Source organism: Sus scrofa, chromosome 7 (genome assembly GCF_000003025.6).
Source record: "Sus scrofa isolate TJ Tabasco breed Duroc chromosome 7, Sscrofa11.1, whole genome shotgun sequence".
NCBI lineage: Eukaryota > Metazoa > Chordata > Mammalia > Artiodactyla > Suidae > Sus > Sus scrofa.
In genome coordinates this window covers 110552242-110576686 of record NC_010449.5, presented here as the reverse complement: position 1 = coordinate 110576686, position 24445 = coordinate 110552242, and the positions used below count along the sequence as shown (strand labels likewise).

The following is a 24445-nucleotide window of genomic DNA, read 5'->3' as shown; positions in this document are numbered from 1 at the left end:
CTTAATTAATGTATTTCTCAGTGTTTTTATGAAGGGACTATTTTCTAGACTTTTCTAGGGGATGTAATTGATGGGAAGGTATGCGGTTTGCATGTGAAAATTCTACTCCAACATTTTTACCTCCTTAAGCTTTTAGATTTCTTCCTCTATATCAGAAGTCAGCCCATGGATCAACTCCACCCCACCTCCTGATTTTGTAAATGAAGTTTTATCAGAACACAGCCATGCCGTTCTTTTATCTGTTGTCTTTTGCACTACAATCACAGAGTTGAGTAACCGTGACAGAGACCATATGCTCTGCAAAGCCGAAAATATTTATTCTCTAGTCCTTTAAGAATTTTCCAGGAGTTCCCGTCGTGGCATCACGGAAACGACTCAGACTAGGAACCAAGAGGTTTTGGATTCAATCCCTGGCCTCACTCAGTAGGTTAAGGATCTGGTGTTGCTGTCAGCTGTGGTGTAGATTGCAGACGTGGCTCGGATCTTGCATTGCTGTGGCTGTGGTGTAGGCCAGCAGCTGTAGCTCCGATTGGACCCCTAGCCTGGAACATCCATATGCCATGGGTGCGGCCCTAAAATGCAAAAAAAAAAAAAAAAAAAAAAGAATTTTCCAGCCTCTGCCTCAGAGTGTACTGAGATTTGATCTAAGTTAGGGGCCTAGTGACATCAAAGGAATGATTGTGGTGGTTCTTCAGAGGGTTAAGCATCCCTGTGAGGCATCTCTTTCAGAAGGGGAGTCTTCTTAGACACAGGAGAGCAAGCTATTTGCACTGGCCAGTAAGATGCCAAATAACTTAGAAGTTGAAGATTCTCCACTTTGTCTAAATCCAATCAGATGTTCCTATTCCAAAGTTGAGTTGTCTTCTTTCCCAGTCAGTGCCCTAACTTTCATATAAGAAACTTGGTGAGTCTGTGAATTCAGTTGATATTGTAAATTTTCAGCAATATCAGAGATTCTTTCATGGAAGCTCTCTCTACTTAGACCATGACTTGTGCTGAGCATTTAAAGGATCTGTGCTTATTACTTCTTTCTGTAAATGTTTCACGCACTCAGTGGAATCTTGCACAACACAGTCCTTGTAGTATCATTACTTTTGTAACGGTCAAGGGCAGCAGCTTCTTGGACTCCTAGGGCACTTACTTCAGTGGGTAGTTAATTGTTAGGACAATGCATACCTTGGTTTGCTAGCATCCCATTTCCCATTGGCAAGGGCTCAAAGGCGTGACTAAACCAGTTCCAAAAATCCCATCTTTAATGGTCTATCTCCTGTGACCACTTTAGTACCAATTCTATATCAATCAGGGACAGAAACCACTCCAGTGATTTGAACAGGGAAAGTTTAATATGGAGCATTCACAAATGAAAGGTGGTTTAACTATGAAAAGATGTAAGAGAGAGGTACTAAGGGATAGAGAAGTAGCAACTGCAGAAAGCAGCTACCACCCATAGGGCTAGTGAACAATGATCAAGGAAGATGAACTTACATGGACCCTTCCCTTCTTCCCCCAGGCTGAGATTCAGATCTCTTTGAAGAGGTAGGAACACACAACTTGCCAGTGGAAAAGAAACTGGACAGGGCTGATCTAGGAGATCTTCTGTTACTGTGGGAGAGAAATTCCCCACCCAGGCCCCCAACCCCTGTCCTCTCATTGATCTACTACTGGTTCTAGCACTCTGGAAGAAAAGTCCCTTGCTTCCTCTTGGCCTTGCAGGGATCCTCCAGCACCCTCTACTGGCCAAACCCAAGTCAGCTGGCAAAAAATGAATGTCTAGAGGATCCAACTCTAGTAATTATATAGCAGGAAAAGGAATGATGGATTTGGAGCTGAGAGGCAATAAATTAATAACAAGCTCTTACCCAGTTTCATGGCTGTAATTACTATCCGTGTGCTACTACCTCCCATATGTATATCTCTAAGCTCTTATTCTCCTTTGATCTCCAGACTGGTTCCTTGATGTCTTCATTTGAATTTCTCATAGGCATTCTTTTTTTCTTTCTGTCTTTTTTTTTTAGGGCCACACCCACAGCATATGGAAGGTCCCAGGCTAGGGCTTGAATCGCAGCTACAGCTGCTGGCTGTACCACAGCCACAGCAATGCCAGATCTGATCCGCTTCTGTGACCTACACCACAGCTCATGGCAACACCAGATCCTTAACCCACTGAGAGAGGCCAGGGATCAAACCCGCATCCGCATGGATCCTAGTTGGGTTCACAATGGGAACTCCCTCTCATAGGCATTCTTAACAGGTACAGAAATAAACACTTGTACCTCCCTTGGTTTTTCCCATCTCAGTAAATGAGATTGTCATTCAAACAAAAACATAGCTTAGGCTTTTCTCTTTCTCCTGTTTTACTCCCAGTTGGTCAAAGTCATGCCAGCTCTTTCTTCAGAATGTATACAAATCCTACCATTTTTTATCACCTCCAGGTCACCATCATTTCTTGTCTTTTAAATATCAGAGATCACATCTGAGATTTCTTGATAATTAAATAACTGGTTATTCTCAATTCATTCTATAACTTTTCATTCTACAACAACTGTACCCTAACCCTCCCTCTCTAAATTTTATGCAAGACAGCAAAAGCCTTAGGGCTTTGAATATGCCTGCTGTATCCCTTGCTGTCAGGGTATGCCCATTTTTTGTCTTTGCCAATGCAGCATTAACCCTTGTTTTTTATTTTATTATTATTTTTTTTTTATCTTTTTAGGGCCACACCCACAACATATGGAGTTTCCCAGGCTAGAGGTCAAATCAGAGCTGTAGCCTCTGGCCTACGCCACAGCCACAGCCACACAAGATCCAAGCTAGGTCTGCAACCTACACCACAGCTCACAGCAACACCGGATCCTTAACCACTGAGAGAGGCCAGGGATCGAACCCACAACCTCATGGTTCCTAGTCGGATTAGTTTCTGCTGCACCACAACAGGAACTCCAACCCTTGTTTTTTAATAATATTAGTAATTTAATAATATTAATGTCTTTATTTTTCAGGTATCCTTTTGAAATGTGCATAGATATTCCTAGCTTAAACTAATAATTGCTGTCTGATTTTTTTTTTTTTATTTGAAAGCATTTTGGTAAAGATGGCCTAATTTCTTAAATTTCTGATTTGTTGAATAGAAACTACGAAGTTAGCAAACTCCCCCAACAACAGCAAATATTTTCACATACATCATTGACTTCTTATGTTACTTAAAATCTCTCATTCTTTTTATCAGTTTAATTCTTTTAAGGCAAATATCAGTACTCACTTATGTTATATTCTGAAAAGGAAATGGTTTGTATTGGTTATTGCTTAGAATTCTATACCACTGATTTCACTAGAAAACTTCATTATCTGCATCTTTATTCCATTCTGATATTGATTAGAGGCCATAATAAATATAGGAATCCTCTTTGAAAAGGTTCAAGTGTATACTTTTTTAAAAAAATAAAGGAAAATTACTGACCTGTGCTCTCTTTCTCTTTTAGGTGGAAGATGTTGCTGCTTTTCTCCTGATGGTAAAGCTTTAGCTGTAGGTCTCAATGATGGAAGTTTCTTAATGGCAAATGCAGATACTCTAGAGGATCTTGTATCTTTTCACCACAGAAAAGATATTATTTCAGATATTCGATTTTCACCAGGTAAGATTTCATTGAATCTTTGATTATTAACTTGAGTCTGGCAATGAATAAGTAAATATATCAATGTGTAAATTTTTTTCACAGTTATTTTATCTCAGAATTTTAGTTTTTTGACCAGAAGAAGCAGTGTAGTGAGAGGTAAAATTCCTATGTTAGATCACTAGCAAAATATCTGGCTTAGTTCCAATTTTGTCACTGAATTTTCAGTGTGACTTGGGCTAAGGCATTTCTTTGAGCTTTATTTTCCTCATTTGTAACCTAAGAGGGTTTGGATGACTGTTTTCAGTATTATATTCTTTTTTTTTTTTTTTTTTTTTTTGCCATTTCTAGGGCTGCTTCCGTGGCATATGGAGGTTCCCAGGCTAGGGGTCTAATCAGAGCTGTAGCCGCTGGCCTATGCCAGAGCCACAGCAACACCACATCCGAGCCGTGTCTGCGACCTACACCACAGCTCATGGCAACGCTGGATCCTTAACCCACTGAGCAAGGCCAGGGATTGAACCTGCAACCTCATGGTTCCTAGTCAGATTCGTCAACTACTGCTCCACGACAGGAACTCCGGGTATTATATTCTTAATGCTTTTGAAATTACATTAATTTTGCTTCATCAATTTGTATGTATTCATTACCAATGACAAAATCTGTTATAGGATTACTAATGTTGAGGCAAAATGTACCTATTTTGATTTACTTCCATTTTTTCTGAATTTAGTGGGGTTTTTTTTTTTGGTTAAATGCAAAGAATATCAAAATTACTTTGTATATAATTTTCTATATTTGCTTTCCACCAAACTACTTCACTATACTAAAAAGTTTATTTCGTGTGTTAATTATAATATACTTGAAAAATGTTACCGTTTATCATTTGACATGTATTGTTACAACTTACAAAACGCCTAAGAGTTCCTCAAAAGAAACATTAAGAAAATTAACTCTAGCTGTGGAGTGTAAAAAATATTTCTAAAGGCAGAAAATTTAAGCAAATATGTTTCTCTTACAGGTTCTGGGAAATATCTTGCTGTAGCATCCCATGATAGTTTTATAGATATATACAATGTACTGAGTAGTAAACGAGTAGGAGTATGCAAAGGAGCTACCAGTTACATAACCCATATTGACTGGGATATTAGAGGTAAGAATTTAAATAACTTACCATTGGACGAAAGTTTGACTTAGTATAGCTGTTTTTTAGAGAAACAAGTTATTCAACAGATGAATTCAGAAGCATTGTGAAAAACAAACGTTATTCTCAAAATTATTTTCCACTACTTTATTTCACATCTGAAAATGAGTGCTGTTGAGTTTAGACTTTTCAGTACTTCTAGTATAATTCAAATTGTAGTACAGTAAGTGATGAAGTCTATAATTTTCAAATAATTTAAATATTATACAGTTTTTTTTTAGTCATTTGTCTTGGTTTTTGTCAGATAAGCTTGATATAAATAGTAACTGAAATTTTGGAAAATAATTATGTTAATGAATATCTTAATGTCATTTTTGCAGCATTCAGTAAAATGTATTCCCTGAAGTTGTTGTAGTTGTATAACAGATTTAATGATTATCTTTGTTTTTTACTAAAATGTGTGGCATATAACAGATTTAATGATTATCTTTGTTTTTTATTAAAGTATATGGCATATTAATTTGGATAAATGCTAAATATTTTAAATGCTCCATTTTTAGAGATTTTTGTTTCTAAATCTAGTATTGTACCATAGCCACAGGAGAGGGCCACATCATAGGCACTCTGGCAGTCACTTAGGAAGTTGGTGGTTCTGCCATCAGGAAGAAAGCAGAGAAAATAACTCAAGCACTATTCTCTCCTGCCCTCTGATTTCCCACTCATACTTCCAACTGCTGGCTGAATCCAACCAGAAGCCAGTGTGCACAGCATCTGTGTCTTGGGGCACAGAGCTAGGTAAAGGATAGAGAGTGGATATGGAGGAAAAAATGGGATACAGCCAGCATAGGAGGGAAAATTTTGAAATCTCATATATCTGAAACTGTCTACTCTATTCTTCCTCTAGAGCAATGGTTTGGCTGGTATAGAAATCTGGGTTGGCAAGTCTCTTTCCTTGGGATTTTGGATGCAATTTCCATTGTCCCTCGGCTTTCAGAGTTGCTATTGAAAACTCTGTGCCATCTGATTCTCCATCCTTTTTATGTGACTTGTTTTTCCTTTCTAGAAACTTAGGATCTTGTCTCCCTCCACTGCCCTCCAGGGTGAGGGGCAACTTTCTGTTAATATACGACAAAGTCCCTAGAGTAGGCTAGGACAGGTATACTTCTTGTTCAATCCCTCCTAGGTCCTGAAAATGCAAGAAACATGAATATGGGTGTCCATTCTTCTGCGTCATTATATAGTGGTAATGTAACTGCTCATGCATGATGTCTGGTCACCATTATGCACCTGTGAGCAATGTAGCTTGATCGTAATGATGGTACATTAGGCTGGGATTCAGATATTGCTAGTACAGACAGCTCTGCCTCTTCTCCCAGTTTTGACTGGTTGATAGTCATGAGAGGTCATATTGTGAAACTAGTGTAGAGAAGAGAAGAGGGGGATTTTCAGAGGTAGGAGGCTCCAGTTGTCTTGAGAAAAATGGTCGGTTGATATGGCATTGAAATCTGTTCTCCTCAGACTCCTTTGGTCCTTGACAGTGGGCTGAGCCCCTAGGTTAGAGGGAGAGGTTCAAAAGCCAGCTAATCACAACCCTTGTAAATCAACTATATGTCGATAAAACTTAATAAAATAAAATAAATCTAGTATTGTAAATTAAAGTTTTCCAAATACAGATAAAAAAAATTATTTTATTTTATTTTATTTTTGCTTTTTAGGCCCGTAACTGTGGCAAATGGAAGTTCCCAGGCTTGGGGTTGAATTGGACCTGTGGCTGCCTACGCCACAGCCACAGCAATGTGGGATCTGAGCAAGCCATGACTGCAACCTACACCACAGCTCATGGCAACACAGGATCCTTAACTCATTGAGCAAGGCAGGGATCGAACCCACATCCTCATGGATACTAGTCAGGTTTGTAACCCGCTGAGCTACAATGGGAATTCCCCAAAATACTTACTTTAAAAAAGTGTTTCACATTTTATTTCTAGGGTTGGGTTTTTTTTTGTTTTTGTTTTTGTTTTTGTTTTTGGCCACACCTGTGGCATTCAATTCCTGGGCCAGGGATCAAACCCACCCCACAGCAACAACCTGAGCCACAGCAGTGACAATGGCAGGTCCTTAACCTGCTGAGCCACAAGGGAACTCCCTAGGGGTTTTATATGAATAACAAAAAATAGTTTATATGTATATATAGACACACAAAAATGAAATCATTTATGAATTTAATTATCTTACATATGGTTGACTGCAGAGAAAAATGTTTTTTATGTTTAAGCTTAATTTTTCCTCTAAAAATTAAACATTGTATTAATCGTATATGTATTTATATTTTATCTATGTATATTTTTAATTTTTTTAAGGAAAGCTTTTACAGGTCAACACTGGTGCTAAAGAACAGTTATTCTTTGAAGCTCCCAGAGGGAAAAAGCAAACAATCCCCAGTGTAGAGGTAGGAAGATAGTAATGCTTATAATGATGTTGATATGACTAAGAGTGGTTAGAAAGCTAGTGCCTGTCTTCCGACATTTAGTTACATGAGAAGCCTGTTCTCAGATTATTCACGTTATGGATATTCTTTTTTATGTTGAGGCTATAAAGATGGGTAAAAGAAGAGATGCTGTATGAAGAAAAGGAATAAGTTGCTTCTTTAATGTCTAGCTCTACTCTAATTACTTTCCTCAAAGGACAAGAAGCATGCAGCAGCATGTAGAAGACATGCTGTTTCAGATTGAAGTACTACATGTCTGTCAAATCTTTCGGAATCCATGTGCCTAAGATGCATATTGGAAAATTCCTGTTCAAGGGAGAAAGAAAAAAATGTGTTCAGTTTTGTGACTGACAATATTAACAAAATTTTTTGATATGGCCAAGGAAGAAAAGCTAAACAAATTAACATAAAGTAGCTTAATAAGGAGAGGGACTACAAGTAAAATTCTAAATTTCCAACAATGATTAATTGGAAAACATGCTTATGAAGTGTAAGTAGAACTTTAGACATGAAGTGTAATAATGAGTTTCCTGATTATTCTCAGGGCAGAAACAGTCATTTATTATCACTGTGTGCTCAGCATCTAGAGAACACAGTGGATATATAATAAATACGTTTTGAATAATATTAAATTTTTTCTTTGGGAACTAGTGAACTTGGGAAGCTACAAAACCAAGACAACTAATAATTTATTTAATTGTTTTTATTAAAATTTTAATTTTACTTGTGACATATATTATTACAAAGAAAAAAATTCAGATTTTTTGTTGGTTAATTTCTTAGGGTTAGATATTATAAACTTACAGCATTATTTTTTTTCTTTTTTAGGTAGAAAAAATTGGTTGGGCATCATGGACAAGTGTGCTTGGTTTATGCTGTGAGGGAATTTGGCCAGTAATTGGAGAAGTAACAGACATAACTGCCTCTTGCCTCACCAGTGACAAAACGGTCCTAGCTACTGGGGATGATTTGGGATTTGTGAAGTTATTTAGATATCCTTCTAAAGTATGTGTTTTTCTTTAATTCTCCTAATGATCATAATTATAAAAATGGTTAAGGTAACACCCTATCGTAGCATTTCATTGTTGTAAAATTAATATTACATATTACATATGTAATGCTGTAATAGGAAAGGTTCAGAATTAGGTTTCCTGGAGTTCCCGTTGTGGTGCAGCAGATATGAATCTGACTAGTAACCATGAGGTTGCAGGTTTGATCCCTTGCCTCGCTCAGTGGGTTAAGGATCCAGCATTGCCGTGAACTGTGGTGTAGGTCACAGACACGGCTTGGATCCCACATTGCTGTTACTGTGGCATAGGCCGGTAGCTGCAGCTCCAATTAGACCCCTAGCCTAGGAACCTCCATAAGCCACGAGTGTGGCCCTAAAAAAAAGCAAAAAAAATTAGGTTTCCTGTTCTTGACATCATATTTAGAGCTTTTATCTAGAAGTAGTATTATAATTTATGACTCCATGCCTTAAGTTGTATATTATATTGTACAGTTTCTCATTATTCATATGAATATTCCTTCTATAAGAAACATTTTCTGTCCCTAATATTAGTATTTTTAGTGTTCTTTTGATCAAACATATACCATTAACAGTAAATATAAGTTCTTTATGTTTATAACTTTAAAGTTTAAAATGCTTTAACCAATTAAATACAGAATAGTATAAATATAATACCTATACAATCAAAATAAACATTGGATTAATGTGATGAGTGATGTTATTTTTCTAAAACCAAACTATAGAGATTCTTTGGAGTGTACATGCCCATGCTACTGTGTGCTGTGTGAGGACTCAGTCCTTTCCTCTATTCACACTACTTGGCAGCATTAGGCTTTCACTTAACACAAAAATAAAATTCATGTATCAAGTATAGATACATTTCTTTCTTTTTTTTCTTTTTAGGGCCATACCCACGGCATACAGAAGTTCCTGGGCTGGGGTCGAATCTGCGTTGCGACTGCTGGCCTATGCCACAGTCACAGCAACGCCAGATCTGAGCCGCATCTGCAACCAACGCCATAGCTCACAGCAACACTGGAACCTTAACCCACTAAACAAGGCCAGAGATCGAACCCGCATCCTCATGGATACTAGACAGGTTCATTGCTGAGCCACAGCGGGAACTCCAGTATTTTTTTTTCTTGCATTTATTTCGTAATTGTCACAAATTCAGATGTATGTTATAATCTAGCCCCAACATGAATACAAACATCAACTTGAAATAGGGCCTTGAAATCATGATATTCAGAGCACAGTGGTCTTAATTAACTGTTCATATTAATATTTTTAGATCAGCGTTGAAATGAAAACACAAATTTAAAAATTCTTGTAGAGAACTCAGGCACCCAAGGAAATATTCCACAACTACTTGTTTTAGATATACCTAAGTAATAGTACCCTATATAAAAGTGTTCTAATAAAACATTTGTTAGTCAAAAACATCACTGTCAATATTCTAGATGTTATAGAAGGCTTACAAAGAATATTGGTCTACAGATTCTTTCTTCACCTTACTGTAGCAAGAATAACAAAAACTTAGGGAAACTGTTTTCTTTCAGTGTTCTGATGACAGGTTCCCCTCCTATTTCAGCTAATTTTTATCACACATCTTCATTTACCAAGAATTCACTGGTCTAGCTATTACTGTGTTTTAAGACATTTCTTTTTTTTTTCTTTTTTTTTTTTTTTTTTGTCTTTTTGCTATTCCTTGAGCCGCTCCCGCGGCATATGGAGGTTCCCAAGCTAGGGGTCAAATCGGAGCTGCAGCCACCGGCCTACGCCAGAGCCACAGCAACGCAGGATCCGAGCCGCGTCTGCAACCTACACCACAGCTCACGGCAACGCCGGATAGTTAACCCACTGAGCAAGGGCAGGGATCGAACCCGCAACCTCATGGTTCCTAGTCAGGTTCGTTAACCACTGCGCCACGACGGGAACTCCAAGACATTTCTTTTTTAAACACCCTTGAAAAGATGTTCATCTAAAACTATCTTATAGCTGAAATTTATTTATGTACTTTGGTAATGCTTGTGTTCTATATTTAAACATTGCCAGTATCAGTAATTTGGATTTTTCTTTATATTTAAAAGAATATGTGTAATGTCTGCTTATAAACAAAAACACTAATGAATTAAGATAAAAGATATTTACAGGGTATATACCAAAATGTTTGCTGATTACTTTTTGTCAGCATGGCCATGCTACGTATGCATAGGCATTTATATCCTGACTTTCTCAGTTATTGTGTCTATTTCTAGCAATAATATGTCTGTAGTCATTGTTTTTAATATTTATGAACTATTCCAAAGTTATCCACTGTAATTCACTATTACTGTATTGAATATTTAAGGTATTTAAAATGTTTCACTGCTGTAAAGTAAACACTGTGACAAATGTTTTTTGGACAGATATGTCTTAGCGTAGATCTCACAAACATTTTCATGCTTTCAAAGTAAAATACCAAGTTGATTTCCAAAAAAGTTGTACCCATAGTACTAGCAATGTGCAAAGCTACTAGTTTTATCCTGTCCTAAAAAGGTTTGGGAATTGTTATTTTTTATTCTAGTGAGTTTCAGTATTTTCTCATTTTTTTTTTTACAAGATGCCTTTGTAATGATTAATTTCCCATCAAGTATTAAGAAAGAAATTCACAATTATAACAAAGTTTTCAAGAAATAACATTTCTCAGAAAGATGTTTGAATTTTTTTTTTAACTTTAGGGAAAATTTGGAAAGTTTAAGAGGTATGTGGCCCATAGTACACATGTCACAAATGTTCGCTGGACTTATGATGACAGCATGTTGGTTACCTTAGGAGGTACAGATATGTCTTTAATGGTTTGGACGAATGAAATGGAGGGCTATCGAGAAAAAAGGCCTTGTGATAGTGAAGAATCTGATATAGATTCTGAAGAAGATGGGGGTATGTTGTTTTTAAATATTTTATTTTAATGAATACATAGAAAAAATTTAGCACAACCAATTTAAACTGCATAAGTTAAATAAGTCATAATAATGCTTGAGTAATTGTGGTTTTAGTCTTTTAATATCAAATTGGTTTTGTGACTCAGAAACAACAGGCTGTCATATATTCTTCATTTACCAATGTATATATGATAGTCATACTTTTTTTTTTTTTTTTTTTTGTCTTTTTGCCTTTTCTAGGACCGCACCCGCGGCATATGGAGATTCCCAGGCTAGGGGTCCAATCGGAGCTATAGCCGCTGGTCTTTGCCACAGCCACAGCAATGCAGCATCTGAGCCATGTCCACGACCAGCATGACAGCTCACGGCAACGCCGGATCCTTAACCCACTCAGCAAGGCCAGGGATTGAACCTTCAACCTCATGGTTCCTAGTTGAATTCGTTAGCCACTGAGTCACAACGGGAACTCCATGATAGTCATACTTTAGATAAGTACTGTTAAAATAAATTTATAGTATTGAGCCTCATATTTTAAAATAATTTGAGGAAGTTCTCTTGTGGCTCAGTGGGTTAAAGATCTAGCACTGTCACTGCAGCAGCTTGGGTCATTGTTGTGCATGGGTTCAGTCCCCAGCCCAGGAACTTCCATGTGCCAAAAATAGCTCCCCAAAATAAGTAAAATCATTTTGATTTTTTCCTAATATACCATCCTTATTATAAAAAAATTAGAAAGTACCTTTGTAGTAGAAAATAAATACAGCATCCATAATTTGACCACTCAGAGATAACACCTCTGTTAACATTTGGGGTATATCCATAGGGGTAGGTGCATTTATATACATTTTTTAAAACAAAAATGGCATCCTATTGAGTTTATTTTTTTGTAGCTTGCTTTTATCACCCAGCAATACTTTGAGAACATTATCATTAAATATTCTACATCATTTTTAATGGCCATATGTTATTTCCTAATTTTACTATAACACTATTTCCTGTTGTTGAACACCCTTGTAACTAATTTTTAAGATCATAATTGAGCTCCTCAGTTATAACATAAAGAATAATTCTTATATTTTGATGTTAGGCTATGACAGTGATGTTACAAGAGAGAATGAAACCAGTTACACCATCAGAGCCTTAGCAACAAATATTCGCCCGATGTTTGGAGTCAAGCCTCATTTGCAACAAAAAGAACCTTCAGTTGATGAGAGGTAACAATCTAGTTTAAAACTAGATGAAGGAAAAAATACTGGTATAAAAAATTGAACTGATTGTTTAACTGAATGATTTTTTGCAAAAATTAAGAAACAGTGATATTCGTGCATTTTTACAGTTTCCAGCACTTTTTAGAAAGTGTGTTTGTTCTTAAGTGATTTTTGGTGATGACACTGTCTTTTGAAAGTAGTTTAGGGAGTGATGCTAAATATGAAGTCTATATGATGGAAGGAATCTTATTTTCTAACCTTTATAAATATATGTGATGGGGTTTCAAGAAGCAAAAAAATAATTTGAATCCAATTGAACGTAGTATGTTTTAGGAAGCACATGAGCAGAGTGATGAATAACTTTTGAAAAGGCCTCTCTATCCATATGCCTTTGATCAAGAATAGGAAGTCATTATTTTAAAATTTTTTCCCAAAAGGCAAGTTATCATATAGCTTGTCTCTAATGGGAATTACTGGTCTTTGTCCAGAATCAGCAAATCAAAAATAATGAAAAATAATGTGCCTTTTTTTTTTTTTTTTTTTTTTTGGTCTTTTTCTAGGGCCACACCCACGGTATATGGAGGTTCCCAGGCTAGGGGTCCAATCAGAGCTACAGCTGCCAGCTTACGCCAGAGCCACAGCAACGCAGGATCTGAGCCACATCCACAACCTACACCACAGCTCACAGCAGCGCTGGATTCATAACCCACTGAGTGAGGCCAGGGGTCAAACACACAACCTCATGGTTCCTAGTTGGATTTGTCAACTGCTGAGCCACGATGGGCACTCTGAGAGATAACTTTTTAATTAAGTCTCTGAGATAGATGACAGATCAAGAGAGAAGATAGAAGATAGAAAACAATAAAAACAATAAAAAGGCATATGGATCGATGAATAACATGGGTTTCAGAAATGAAGATGTTTTTAATAAATGATAGGGAGTTCCCATTGTGGCTCAGCAGTAACGAGCCCGACTAATATCCATGAGGACATAGGTTCAATACCTGGCCTCGCTAAGTGGGTTAAGGATCCGGTGTTGCCGTGAGCTCTGGGGTAGGTCACAGACGCGGCTTGGACCCCACATTGCTGTGGCTGTGGTGTAGGTCGGCAGCTACAGCTCTGATTCAACCCCTAGTCTGGAACTTCCATGTGCTTCAGGTATGGCCCTAAAAAAAACAACAGCAGCAAAAGAAAGAAATGATAAAGGAAGAATTATCCAGAAACTACAGTGTTAAAAATGAAAGGGAATTCATTCACAGTGAACAGAATTTGTGGAAAGAAAATTCAAGTGAATGTATCGTTAGTGAGGATAGTTCTAAAGACCATTGGAGCTCAGCTAGATAGAGATGATATTATAAGCAAGCACTGGCAGAGGGATTTGGGTTTGCAGCTCTGGATTTAATATTCAGAGAAAGGATGAAGTTGAAGGGTGACATTCATGTTACTGATAGAAAAGGGGAGAAATAGAGAATTGCACTGACTAGCCCTGAAGTCATGAGATTCTCTTCCAGCTGCCCCATTTGTGGACAGCATACCTCAGATAATAGAAATGGGGGGACAGGTCACCTTACAGAAAGGAGGTAGACAGTGATTATTCATTTTGTCATCACTTATAAAGAAGCACAGTATTAAATTAGAGATACGTTTTTTAAAAGCTGAGCATGCTGTAATCTAAATACTTGTACAGTATTCAAGGTTGAAGTGACTTGGTAGAATGCAATATCATACAAGGCAAAAAGTGTGGGTTTTGGAATCAAATAAATGGGTTAAAATATTCATTTTTATCATTTGCTAGTTGTGTGGCCTTGAGAAACTATTTTCTCTAAGCCTCAGTTTCCTCAGAGGTAAAATGGGCATTTTAATCCCCGATTTATGAAGTATTTCACGAAATGAAATAATGTGTATAAAGAATTTAAGGAAGTTCCCTGGTGGCCTAGCGGTTAAGGATCCAGCATTGTCACTGCCATGGCTCAGGTCCAGGAATTTCCTCATGACACAGGCACAGCCAAAAAAAAAAAAAAAAAAATGTAGGGAGTTCCCGTGGTGGCGCAGTGGTTAACGAATCCGACTAGGAATCATGAGGTTGCGGGTTCGGTCCCTGCCCTTGCTCAGTGGGTTAACGATCCGGCGTTGCCGTGAGCTGTGGTGTAGGTTGCAGATGCGGCTCAGATCCAGCGTTGCTGTGGCTCTGGCGTAGGCCGGCAGCTACAGCTCCGATTGGACCCCTAGCCTGGGAACCTCTATATGCCGCGGGAGCGGCCCAAGAAATAGCAAAAAGACCAAAAAAAAAAAAAAAAAATGTAGGTGGTAAGTTTTCAACCCCTTCCTTGGAATAAAATACAAAGTAACCTAAAGAAGATACCTAGTTAATTTGACACACTTCCTAAAATTAAATATCCACAAAACAATGAACACTACCTATATATTTATTAATTAGAGGAGTACATATCCCTATGTAAATATGGATGTTCATAATTAGAATATTTGCAGTATAGAACTTAATATTACCTAAAAGAAATTATATCTCTCAGGTAATGAAAAATGTACTCTATGGAAGAAAGAACTCGACATTTCCATTCGTCTTTTTTAGTTATTTTACTGATGTTTTAAAAGAAAAATATTACTTATCAGATAAATTTGGTATGTCAGAAAATGTGACCTAATTTTAATCTGTAGGTCGTCTCTCATGGTAAAACACTTAAATTTCTTCTTTTCTTTCTTTTTTTTTTTTTTTTTCTTTTTTTTGCTTTTTAGGGTTCCACCCTCAGCATATGGAAGTTCCCAGGCTAGGGGTCATATCAGAGCTACAGCTGCCAGCCACAGCCACAGCCACAGCAACGCCAGATCCTTAATCCACTGAGTGAGGCCAGGGAGCCAACCCGCATTCTCATAGATCCTAGTCAGGTTCGTTAACTGCTGAGCCACGAAGGGAACTCCCCTTCCTTCATTGTTGAAGTGACCCAAATTCTGACAAATGGAAACATTCTACTGCTCAAAGAAATTGTTGATACTGTCGTAATTGTAATCACTGCTGTTAGCTTGCATTTTTTACAGCAAATTTTTCAAAATTATTTTTTAATTACTTTTCAATTTGTTCTCAAATTATTTTACAACTCACCTCTACTAAATTCTTCTGGAAATGCCAGGGCAGAGGAAGTCATTTTTGTGATTCATAGTTAAACGTCTTAACTTTCATAAAATGAAAGAATCAAAGGAGGTAAAAGTGAAGAGAAACTTCCTTTCACTGACTTTGAATTTTTCTGAGGAGATAAAATGGTCTGGGTACATGAATTGTTTTCATGTGTTAAATAAAATAGATTACCATCATTACAAAACAAAACGCTTTTTAAACAGTTAAATGCTTGTCAAATACCCACTCTAAAGGAAAATATTTCTGATGACAATTTGATGGCTTTATTTAGTTGATACTTTTGTGGAGTCTTTATTCCTAAATGACTTTAATAATGCTATGTTTTTCTTTTTTAACAAATCCTATGTGTGTAAAGTAGTTATTTGTCAATCAGATTTGCAGTATTTTTTAGTAGAAATATTCGAAACAGTGTGACATAAATTTAGGCATTTTTGTATTTCCTTGGAATTCTGTTGATAAATTACCTTTATTCTGTTTACTAAACTGCAACATTTTATTCATCATCAGTTTTCATGTATGTCTCCTTTTTTCCTCTTGCTCCTTTTGAAGGCAAGGGGTAGTAAGGTAAGTATTTTATTAAAGAAAATATTTTACTCAGGAATTTACTCTTCTGTTTTGTCTTTATAGTATTTTAAGGTATTGATTGTTTTTTCTCTGTAAAACATTGAACTTCATTTGTTGAGAAAGAATCAAAAAAGGAAATAGGACAAATCCTGTAAAAGAGTTGCATTTATAGATATAGTAAGTGGGTGTTGTTACATGGGTCTTCAGTATAATCAAGGCTTTTATAAATTGCTTTTCACAAACTCCTATGCTCTAGTTTCAGTTTTTCCTTAAATTTTAAAGACTCATAAAAACAGTTAATCGCAAATATTCACCAGTGAATACTTCTTCAGTTTATAACAAACCTATCAGCTTCACTTAATGTATGTGTAATATTTTATTAATTTTAAAGCATTAACATAGGGATAATACGGTATTTGTAACTTAATAAAATATGTGCAAGAAAGAACTCTTTGGGGTGGTTTTATAGCTACTTTTAGTGAGATAAAAATTTCTTCAGTTTCCGAAAGAGGACAGTATGGAAAAGGCTGGTCTCTTTTAGAAGTGAAAAAGGTACCTTTAGGAAAATGCTGGCAGACAGGATGAAAAAGTAGATTTGATACCAGATTGTGTAGAACCTCAAATATTAGGCACTCCTTCTTTTATCTGGCAGACAGCAGGAATTCATTATCTGGTTTGTTTGTTTGTTTGTTTTGTCTTTTTGCTATTTCTTGGGCTGCTCCTGTGGCATATGGAGGTTCCCAGACTAGGGGTCCAATTGGAGCTATAGCCACCAGCCTATGCCAGAGCCACAGCAACTCAGGATCCGAGCTGTGTCTGTAACCCACACCACAACTCACAGCAACGCCGGATCCTTAACCTACTGAGCAAGGGCAGGGACCGAACCCGCAACCTCATTGTTCCTAGTTGGATTCGTTAACCACTGCGCCACGATGGGAACTCCTCATTATCTGTTTTAAGCAGGAGGTAATATGTACAAAGATATGAGTCTAGAATGTGATGTGACTTCTAAAGAAGCCCACATAATCTTATACTATTTTAACAGAAATAAAACATTCAGACCCATCATCAGATCTGGAGTAGCTTATTCAGGCCTGATCTTTACATTTTAAAGGGACTTTGACAGTTTTTGCAGTGATCTGGAAGGAAGCATGGGATATAGGAAAATTAGGAGGTCTCCTCACATAAAGAATTTTCATTACTTTGCATATCACTAATTTCAAAAAAAAAAAAAAAACTAAGTGGAGATGTCATTGCTGTTTGGGGTATGAATGACTTTTCTGTAGAAGTAACCTCCCTGTCACAAGCCTCGTTCATGCAGAGTTTGGTAAATGACCGCTTGTCATCAGTGCTATGAAGAGAGATTCTAGACGTGTAAAGAGGATTCCTGGTTTCAGTGGGAGGATGGATGAGGTTAACTTCTGTGATCCCATCCAATTCTGTCATGTCATTATATTATCGAGAAAAAATTTTTTTTCTTTTTCTTTTTTTTTTTTTTTTTTTTTGCATTTTAGGGCTGCACTCACGACATATGGAGGTTCCCAGGCTAGGGGTCGAATTAGAGCTGTAGCCACCGACCTACACCACAGCGACAGCAACATGGGATCCAAGCCGTGTCTGTGACCCACACCATAGCTCATGGCAATGCCCAGATCCTTAACCCACTGAGTGAAGCCAGGGATCGAACCTACAACCTCATGGTTACTAGTCGGATTCATATCTGCCGCACCACAATGGGAACTCAAGGAGGAATTTTTTTTTTAAGTTACCTCCTTTGCTAGCAAAGTCCTAAATGTTGCATGGTCCTGAGACTTACTCTGCCCACTTGAACTGGCTGACTGGAAATCCCTCTTGAGTCAGAGTAGGGGGAACTTAGGCTCCTTAGACAATTTCCTTAATAGCAGTGCCAATGCTAGTAGCCTTTTAAGTTAATTAACATTAGATGAGCTTAAATATTTCATTTACACAAATTGCACTGTGGAAAAATAAAAATTGGAAGCTTTAAGGTTTACAACATAGAACATGTTGAATTCTCATTTATTTTTCTTTCTCATCTTCTTTCTTCTGATTTCACTGCCATTAATGGAGTAACTTAAACCTTGTCTTATGTACAGCAAAGAGTAAAAATAATAACCATTTACTATATGTAATATTTTATCCACATTAAACTTGTAAAAATATTTTATTACAGGAAATATTTTACTGCTATTTCAAATCTGAATTTGTGTTGTAATCTTTTCCCTTTTTTAATCTGCTGCTGGGAAGAGGTTCCAGGTAATCTTCTGTCTTTGCTATGCTCTATGAGGCCTAACTTTGTATTTTAATTTTCTTTCATACTTACCACTAATGAGCTATATTACTTGCTGTTCTTTACTTCTGTTCACAGTTTTCTATGTTTTTCTCCTCTGAAATGAATATATCAATTATTGGATTCATATTATAGAAGTAACTGCTTTACTAAAACTTTACCAATTCAACTTGTATAATTTTACAAGTTGTATAATTTTAAGCAGTAATAAATCTTATATAAATTATCCTTTCAAATATTAAAATATGCCTAACTGTTATACAGGATTGTATAGATAAAAATTATCTGTTTATTTAAGCTATCAGACATTAATATGGACTAAAGTTCAACAAAATTGACTTGGAAGAAAAGCCAAAACTGCTATCATTCCTTAAAATGACTTTAGCACAAATATTTTAAAATGTTAAATATTATAAATACAATTATATTCATTACTTATAGACATTCAAAAATTATATGAAAAAGGTTTGAAATTAAAACTTTTTGTGATGGTTTGAAAAGTTCTTTATATGGTGGTTTAAATGCATTTTAACTTTTATGTCACAGTCATGCTTATATACCTCTACACACTGCTTCATATTACATATGAAAATACACGTTTCTGGAATTCCCATTGTGGCACAGCAGAAACAAATCTGACTAGGAACCATGAGGCTGCGGGTTCGATCCCTGGCCTTGCTCATTGGGTTAAGAATCAGGCATTGCCGTGAGCTGTGGTGTAGGTCGCAGACGTGGCCCAGATCTGGTGTTGCTGTGGCTGTGGTGTAGGCCAGTGGCTACAGCTCTGACTCAGCCCCTAGCCTGGGAACCTCCATATGCCATGGGTGCAGCCCTAAAAATAAAAATAAATAAATAAATAAAATTTTTTTAAAAAGAAAGTACGCATTTCTTTTATATTACATGTTTAAGACATAACACTTCACTTTTTATAGATGTATAACTTGAAAATCCTTTTTCACTCTTTAGGGCCACATTCTCAGCATATGGAAGTTCCCAGGCTAGGGGTGCAATTGGAGCTTTAGCTGTCAGCCTATACCACAGCCACATCGGTGCTGGATCTGAGCCTCACCAGCAACCTACACCACAGCTCATGGCAACGCCAGATCCTTAACCCACTGAGCGAGGCCAGGAATTGAACCCGCATCCTCATGGGTCCTAGTTGGGATCATTAATCACTGAGCCGTGAAGGGAACTTTGACTTGAAAATCATTTCGAAAATGCAAATATATTTTTATGACTTTAATTTTATGGATTTATTCATAAATGTTGAAATTTTTTCCACTGGAAAATTAACTTGTATCATTTTCTTATTTAGTTGTTATAAAATTAATATTAAAATTTGGAGGGGGAGAGTTGATTGAGGTTCCATGTTCAGGTAATTAAATATTTGAATAACAGTTATCTGAGTTAAACTAAATTTAAAAAATGATGTGGGTTTTTTAAAAGAAAGGGTTTTATGGAAGAGCCTGCACATTTAAATGGTTCAAAATGGGAATTCTGTACATCTAGTGACACATTGTAAGTAGATCCAAACTAGGGTGAAAACAGAAGGAGAGGGCTAGATTTGGGAGCTGCTATGTAGGTAAAGTTGATAAATCTGTAGTTAATAATGAGAATAAGGGAAGCGAAGGCATTGGGGCAATAGTAATAACCTTTAACAGAGTGTTGTATGGTTTACAGTGCTTTGCAACTGTAAAATGTCTTACTTGACTAACTGAAGGTGATGCCATAACTACACTAGGGACTTCAGGCAGGAGAGGAGATAAAGAGCACAGAGGAGCAGGTGATGAGTATAAATTTGAACTGAGACATGGCTTATATTTCCAACAGTACAGAAAATTTATGGAAATATTATCAAAGTTCAATTCAAAAAGAATGTATTGCCTGCCATGTGCAAGATACTGTGATATTCTACATTAGCGCCATAACCCACACTTTGTTGGTAGTGCATGCACCCCATCAAGAGGTTTTTGAGTGTGTAAATCTAACATTTGTATATTTTTATATTCAGTCTGTTCTTGTGCTATACTATTAGTTATATTTATGAAGCATACACCAAAGAAATTAAAAGAAAAATGAATAGAAGTTCTGATATTTTCTTTCCACCTTCCTGCTTTAGAAGATATCAAAATATAAAGGGCAGAGTCTAGTGAGAAACACAGAGTGGGTTCATTTTGGTGAATGGCGTGTCAGACATCTCTCTCAGGAGGGCAGGTGAGAGAAGCTCAGTGAAGTCACCCAGTGATGGCGTCCTCTCCTCTTTCCCACTTCTCTGTTTCAGGCCTCCTGTGAGCAGGGCCCCACCGCAGCCAGAGAAACTCCAGACCAACAATGTCGGCAAGAAAAAGAGACCCATAGAGGTAAGGAAAATCCACTCCCCAGTGTTAACTCATACTTGAAAATGTATCCAGGAGTTCCCGTCGTGGCACAGTGGTTAACGAATCCGACTAGGAACCATGAGGTTGCGGGTTCGGTCCCTGCCCTTGCTCAGTGGATTAATGATCCGGCGTTGCCGTGAGCTGTGGTGTAGGTCGCAGACGCGGCTCGGATCCTGCGTTGCTGTGGCTCTGGCGTAGGCCGGGATTCGACCCCTAGCCTGGGAACCTCCATATGCCGCGGGAGCGGCTCAAGAAATGGCAAAAAGACAAAAATAAATAAATAAAAATAAGTTAAAAAAATAAAATAAAAAATAAAATGTATCCAGAGTTTATTTTGTTCCCTTTTTGTAAAACCACCCAAATCTTGTCATTATTTTTTATGAAAGTAGATGTGTTGAATACTCTTTTTTGTTTGGCTGTAAAGATTGATTTGTGTGTGTGTGTTTTTGTTTTGTTTTGTTTTGTTTTTGTCTTTTTATCTTTTTGTCTTTTCTAGGGCCACTCCCTCGGCATATGGAGGTTCCCAAGCTAGGGGTCCAATCAGAGCCGTAGCCACTGGCCTACGCCACAGCCACAGCAATGTGGGATCCAAGAGTCTGTAACCTACACCACAGCTCATGGCAATGCCGGATCCTCCACCCACTGAGCAAGGCCAAAGAATGAACCCGAAACCTCATGGTTCCTAGTTGGAGTCGTTAACCACTGTGCCACAACGGGAACTCCGTAAAGATTGATTCTTAACTGTCAAGTCTGAGTCTTGGATTGATATCCTCTTTCCTTTTTTTACTAGTCTTTCTTTTAGTTTTCCATGACTAATATCTTGAATTGAACTGTATCTTAAGAGAACTTCTAAATGTAAATATCTAAAACGATTGATGGTTTATAGAAGCATAGGCACCTTGGCAATGTCTTATACTTAAAGGTTTGAATTTATAAGTTAAAGATTTAATACTTATACCAAATCAAGAACTTTCACCCCATGTGATATATTCACTGTAGGGTTCAAAGAAGGCTCTGTTTCCAAGCAAAGAAAACTTCCACAATAATTGAATAAAAAAGGAAAGTTCTCCCAGACATTTTGTAATCCTGTTATCAGCAGCAATAATCGGATTGTACTAAGTAAGGTCAAAACCAATGCATAAAGCTGTGGGAGGGTGACTCCTGAACTTGCTGCCCCACTCAGCCTCACAGGGTCAATGAAAATGGACACTGAATAACAGAATTATCTGTTAGAACTTTAGCATGAGTTTGTAGAATCAGTGTGCTTAGTTTTATGCACCAAAGCTAATGTATTTGGATCTTTAAAAGTACATCACTTGGGGAGTTCCTGTCATGGTGCAGCAGAAATGAATCTGACTAGCAACCATGAGGTTGTGTGTTCAATCTCTAGCCTCAATCAGTGGGTTAAGGATCTGGCAAGTACATCACTTGGGTGTTCCCATCGTGGCACAGTGGTTAAGAATCGACTAGGAACCATGAGGTTGCAGGTTCAATCCCTGCCCTTGCTCAGTGGGTTAAGGATCTGGCGTTGCCGTGAGCTGTGGTGTAGGTTGCAGACGCAGCTCGGATCCTGCATTGCTGTGGCTCTGGCGAAGGCCGGCAGCTACAGCTCCGATTCAACCCCTAGCCTGGGAATCTCCATATGCCACAGGAGTGGCCCAAGAAATGGCAAAAAGACAAAAAAAAAAAAAAAAAAAAAAAAGTACGTCACTTGGACATAATTTATCCTGAGTTATATATGCAGATCAGATACTGATTAATACTACAAATCAAAATATTCTTCTTTTGGACATGAGAAGTATCTCAATGTTTAATGCATGAACTCTTAAGAACTGAAATTCTTGGAATTAGATGACCTGTGGATCTCTTTGTTTTTGTTTTTGTTTTTTTTAATTACTCAATGAACTTATCACATGTGTAGTTGTATAATGATCCCCTTTTCGTTTTTATAACTTTATGTAGAAAAGTGTGGAGTGTGTGTTTCAGTTGCCCACAACAGGTTATGTATGTATATCTAGCTTAATTTTGTGTTTGAAGTTTATAAAACATCAAAAATATATCCTCCATTTTGACTGAAGATACCAGGCCTGTATGCAAAAAATAATGATGAACCTTTAGACATGAGGAATTGTTAACGGTTTTATCATGGTTATAGGACCTTGTGTTGGAGCTTGTTTTTGGCTACCGAGGCAGAGACTGTAGGAATAATGTTCATTATTTAAATGATGGTGATGATATAATTTATCACACTGCATCCGTCGGAATTCTGCACAACGTTGCTACAGGTAGGAAACCCTGACTCTGCATTTGCCACTTTTTTTAATTTAAGTTTTTTTTATTTAGCATCTTAAAATTCTTGTTAAAAATGTAAATAATTGGGAGTTCCTGCTGTGGCACAGTAGGTTAAGAACCTGACTGCAGTGACTCAGGTTGCTACAGAGGTGTGGGTTCAGTCCCTGGCCCAGTGCAGTGGGTTAAAGGACCCAGAGTTGCTGCTTGGATTCATTGCCTGGCATGTAGCATGGGTGTGGCCATTAAATATATATATATATTTATATTTAATTATATAATTTAATCATATAATAATAATATTAAAATGTGAAACTAGAATATAGAAATTTCATACTGGGAGTTCCCGTTGTGGCTCAGTGGTTAACAAATCCAACTAGGAACCGTAATGTTGCGGTTTCGATCCCTGGCCTTGCTCAGGGGGTTAAGGATCCAGCGTTGCCATGAGCTGTGGTGTAGGTCGCAGATGCAGCTCGGATCCTGCGTTGCTGTGGCTCTGGGTGTAGGCTGGCAGCTACAGCTCCAATTGGACCCCTAGCCTGGGAACCTCCATATGCCATGGGAGCCGCCCTAAAAAAGGCAAAAAGACAAAAGTAAAAAAATAAAAATTTCATACTGTAGAACTTTCCCGTAATATTTCAAGGAACGAATTTACAGTCTCTTTTTTTGGCCACACCCATGGTATGCAGAAGCTTTAGGGCCAGGGATTGAACCCATGCCATAACGTGGCCCGAGCCACAACAGTGACAACACTAGATCCTAAACTCGCTGAGCCGCCAGGGAACTCCCAAATTTACAGTCTTTAAGAGAGTATAACACAGCAGAAGAGGACTTCATAAAGCACAGTGTTCATAGATCTCTATTTGAAGTGAAGGATTATTGCATGTTGAAACCTTGTTTTATAGTGAAACCATTTGTAACTTTATTCTATTTCCCTATAATCTAAACATGAAAGTGGATGGCTTGGATGGTTGTCTTTGACAGTTAATGACTGTTGGGTGAGTGATTGCTAGGAGGGTGAGGTGGAATGGCAAGTGTTTTTACAGAGGCCTTGGAAGGCCAAGGAAGTTAACTTAGCTAAGAAAGCTGCTTGCCTGTGGCTCAACTAATGATACCTTATTAGATTCAAGAAGATGAGAAAATATTTATTTTATTTATTTTATTTTGATTTTTTTGATTTTTACGGCTGCACCCACTGCATATGGAAGTTCCCAGGCTAGGGGTTGAATTGGAGCAACAGCTGCTGGCCTACACCACAGCCACAGCAATGCCAGATCTGAGCTGTGTCTTCAACCTATGCCACAGCTCACAGCAACACCAGATCCTTAACCCACTGAGAGAGGCCAGGGATCAAACCCGCAACCTCATGGTTGC

The 24445-nt window shown here is 37.5% G+C and overlaps 1 protein-coding gene across 1 annotated transcript in view; it reads left to right on the top strand.

Moving 5' to 3' along the window:
- EML5 (echinoderm microtubule associated protein like 5) overlaps positions 1–24445 on the top strand; it is a 193516-nt gene that overhangs the window by 128766 nt on the left and 40305 nt on the right. Inside the window, 10 exon segments of the mRNA XM_021099592.1 lie at positions 3480–3632; positions 4633–4764; positions 7116–7204; positions 8072–8248; positions 10973–11174; positions 12261–12387; positions 16082–16096; positions 18362–18370; positions 20686–20764; positions 22938–23067. Coding sequence (XP_020955251.1) covers positions 3480–3632; positions 4633–4764; positions 7116–7204; positions 8072–8248; positions 10973–11174; positions 12261–12387; positions 16082–16096; positions 18362–18370; positions 20686–20764; positions 22938–23067 — 1113 coding nt within the window.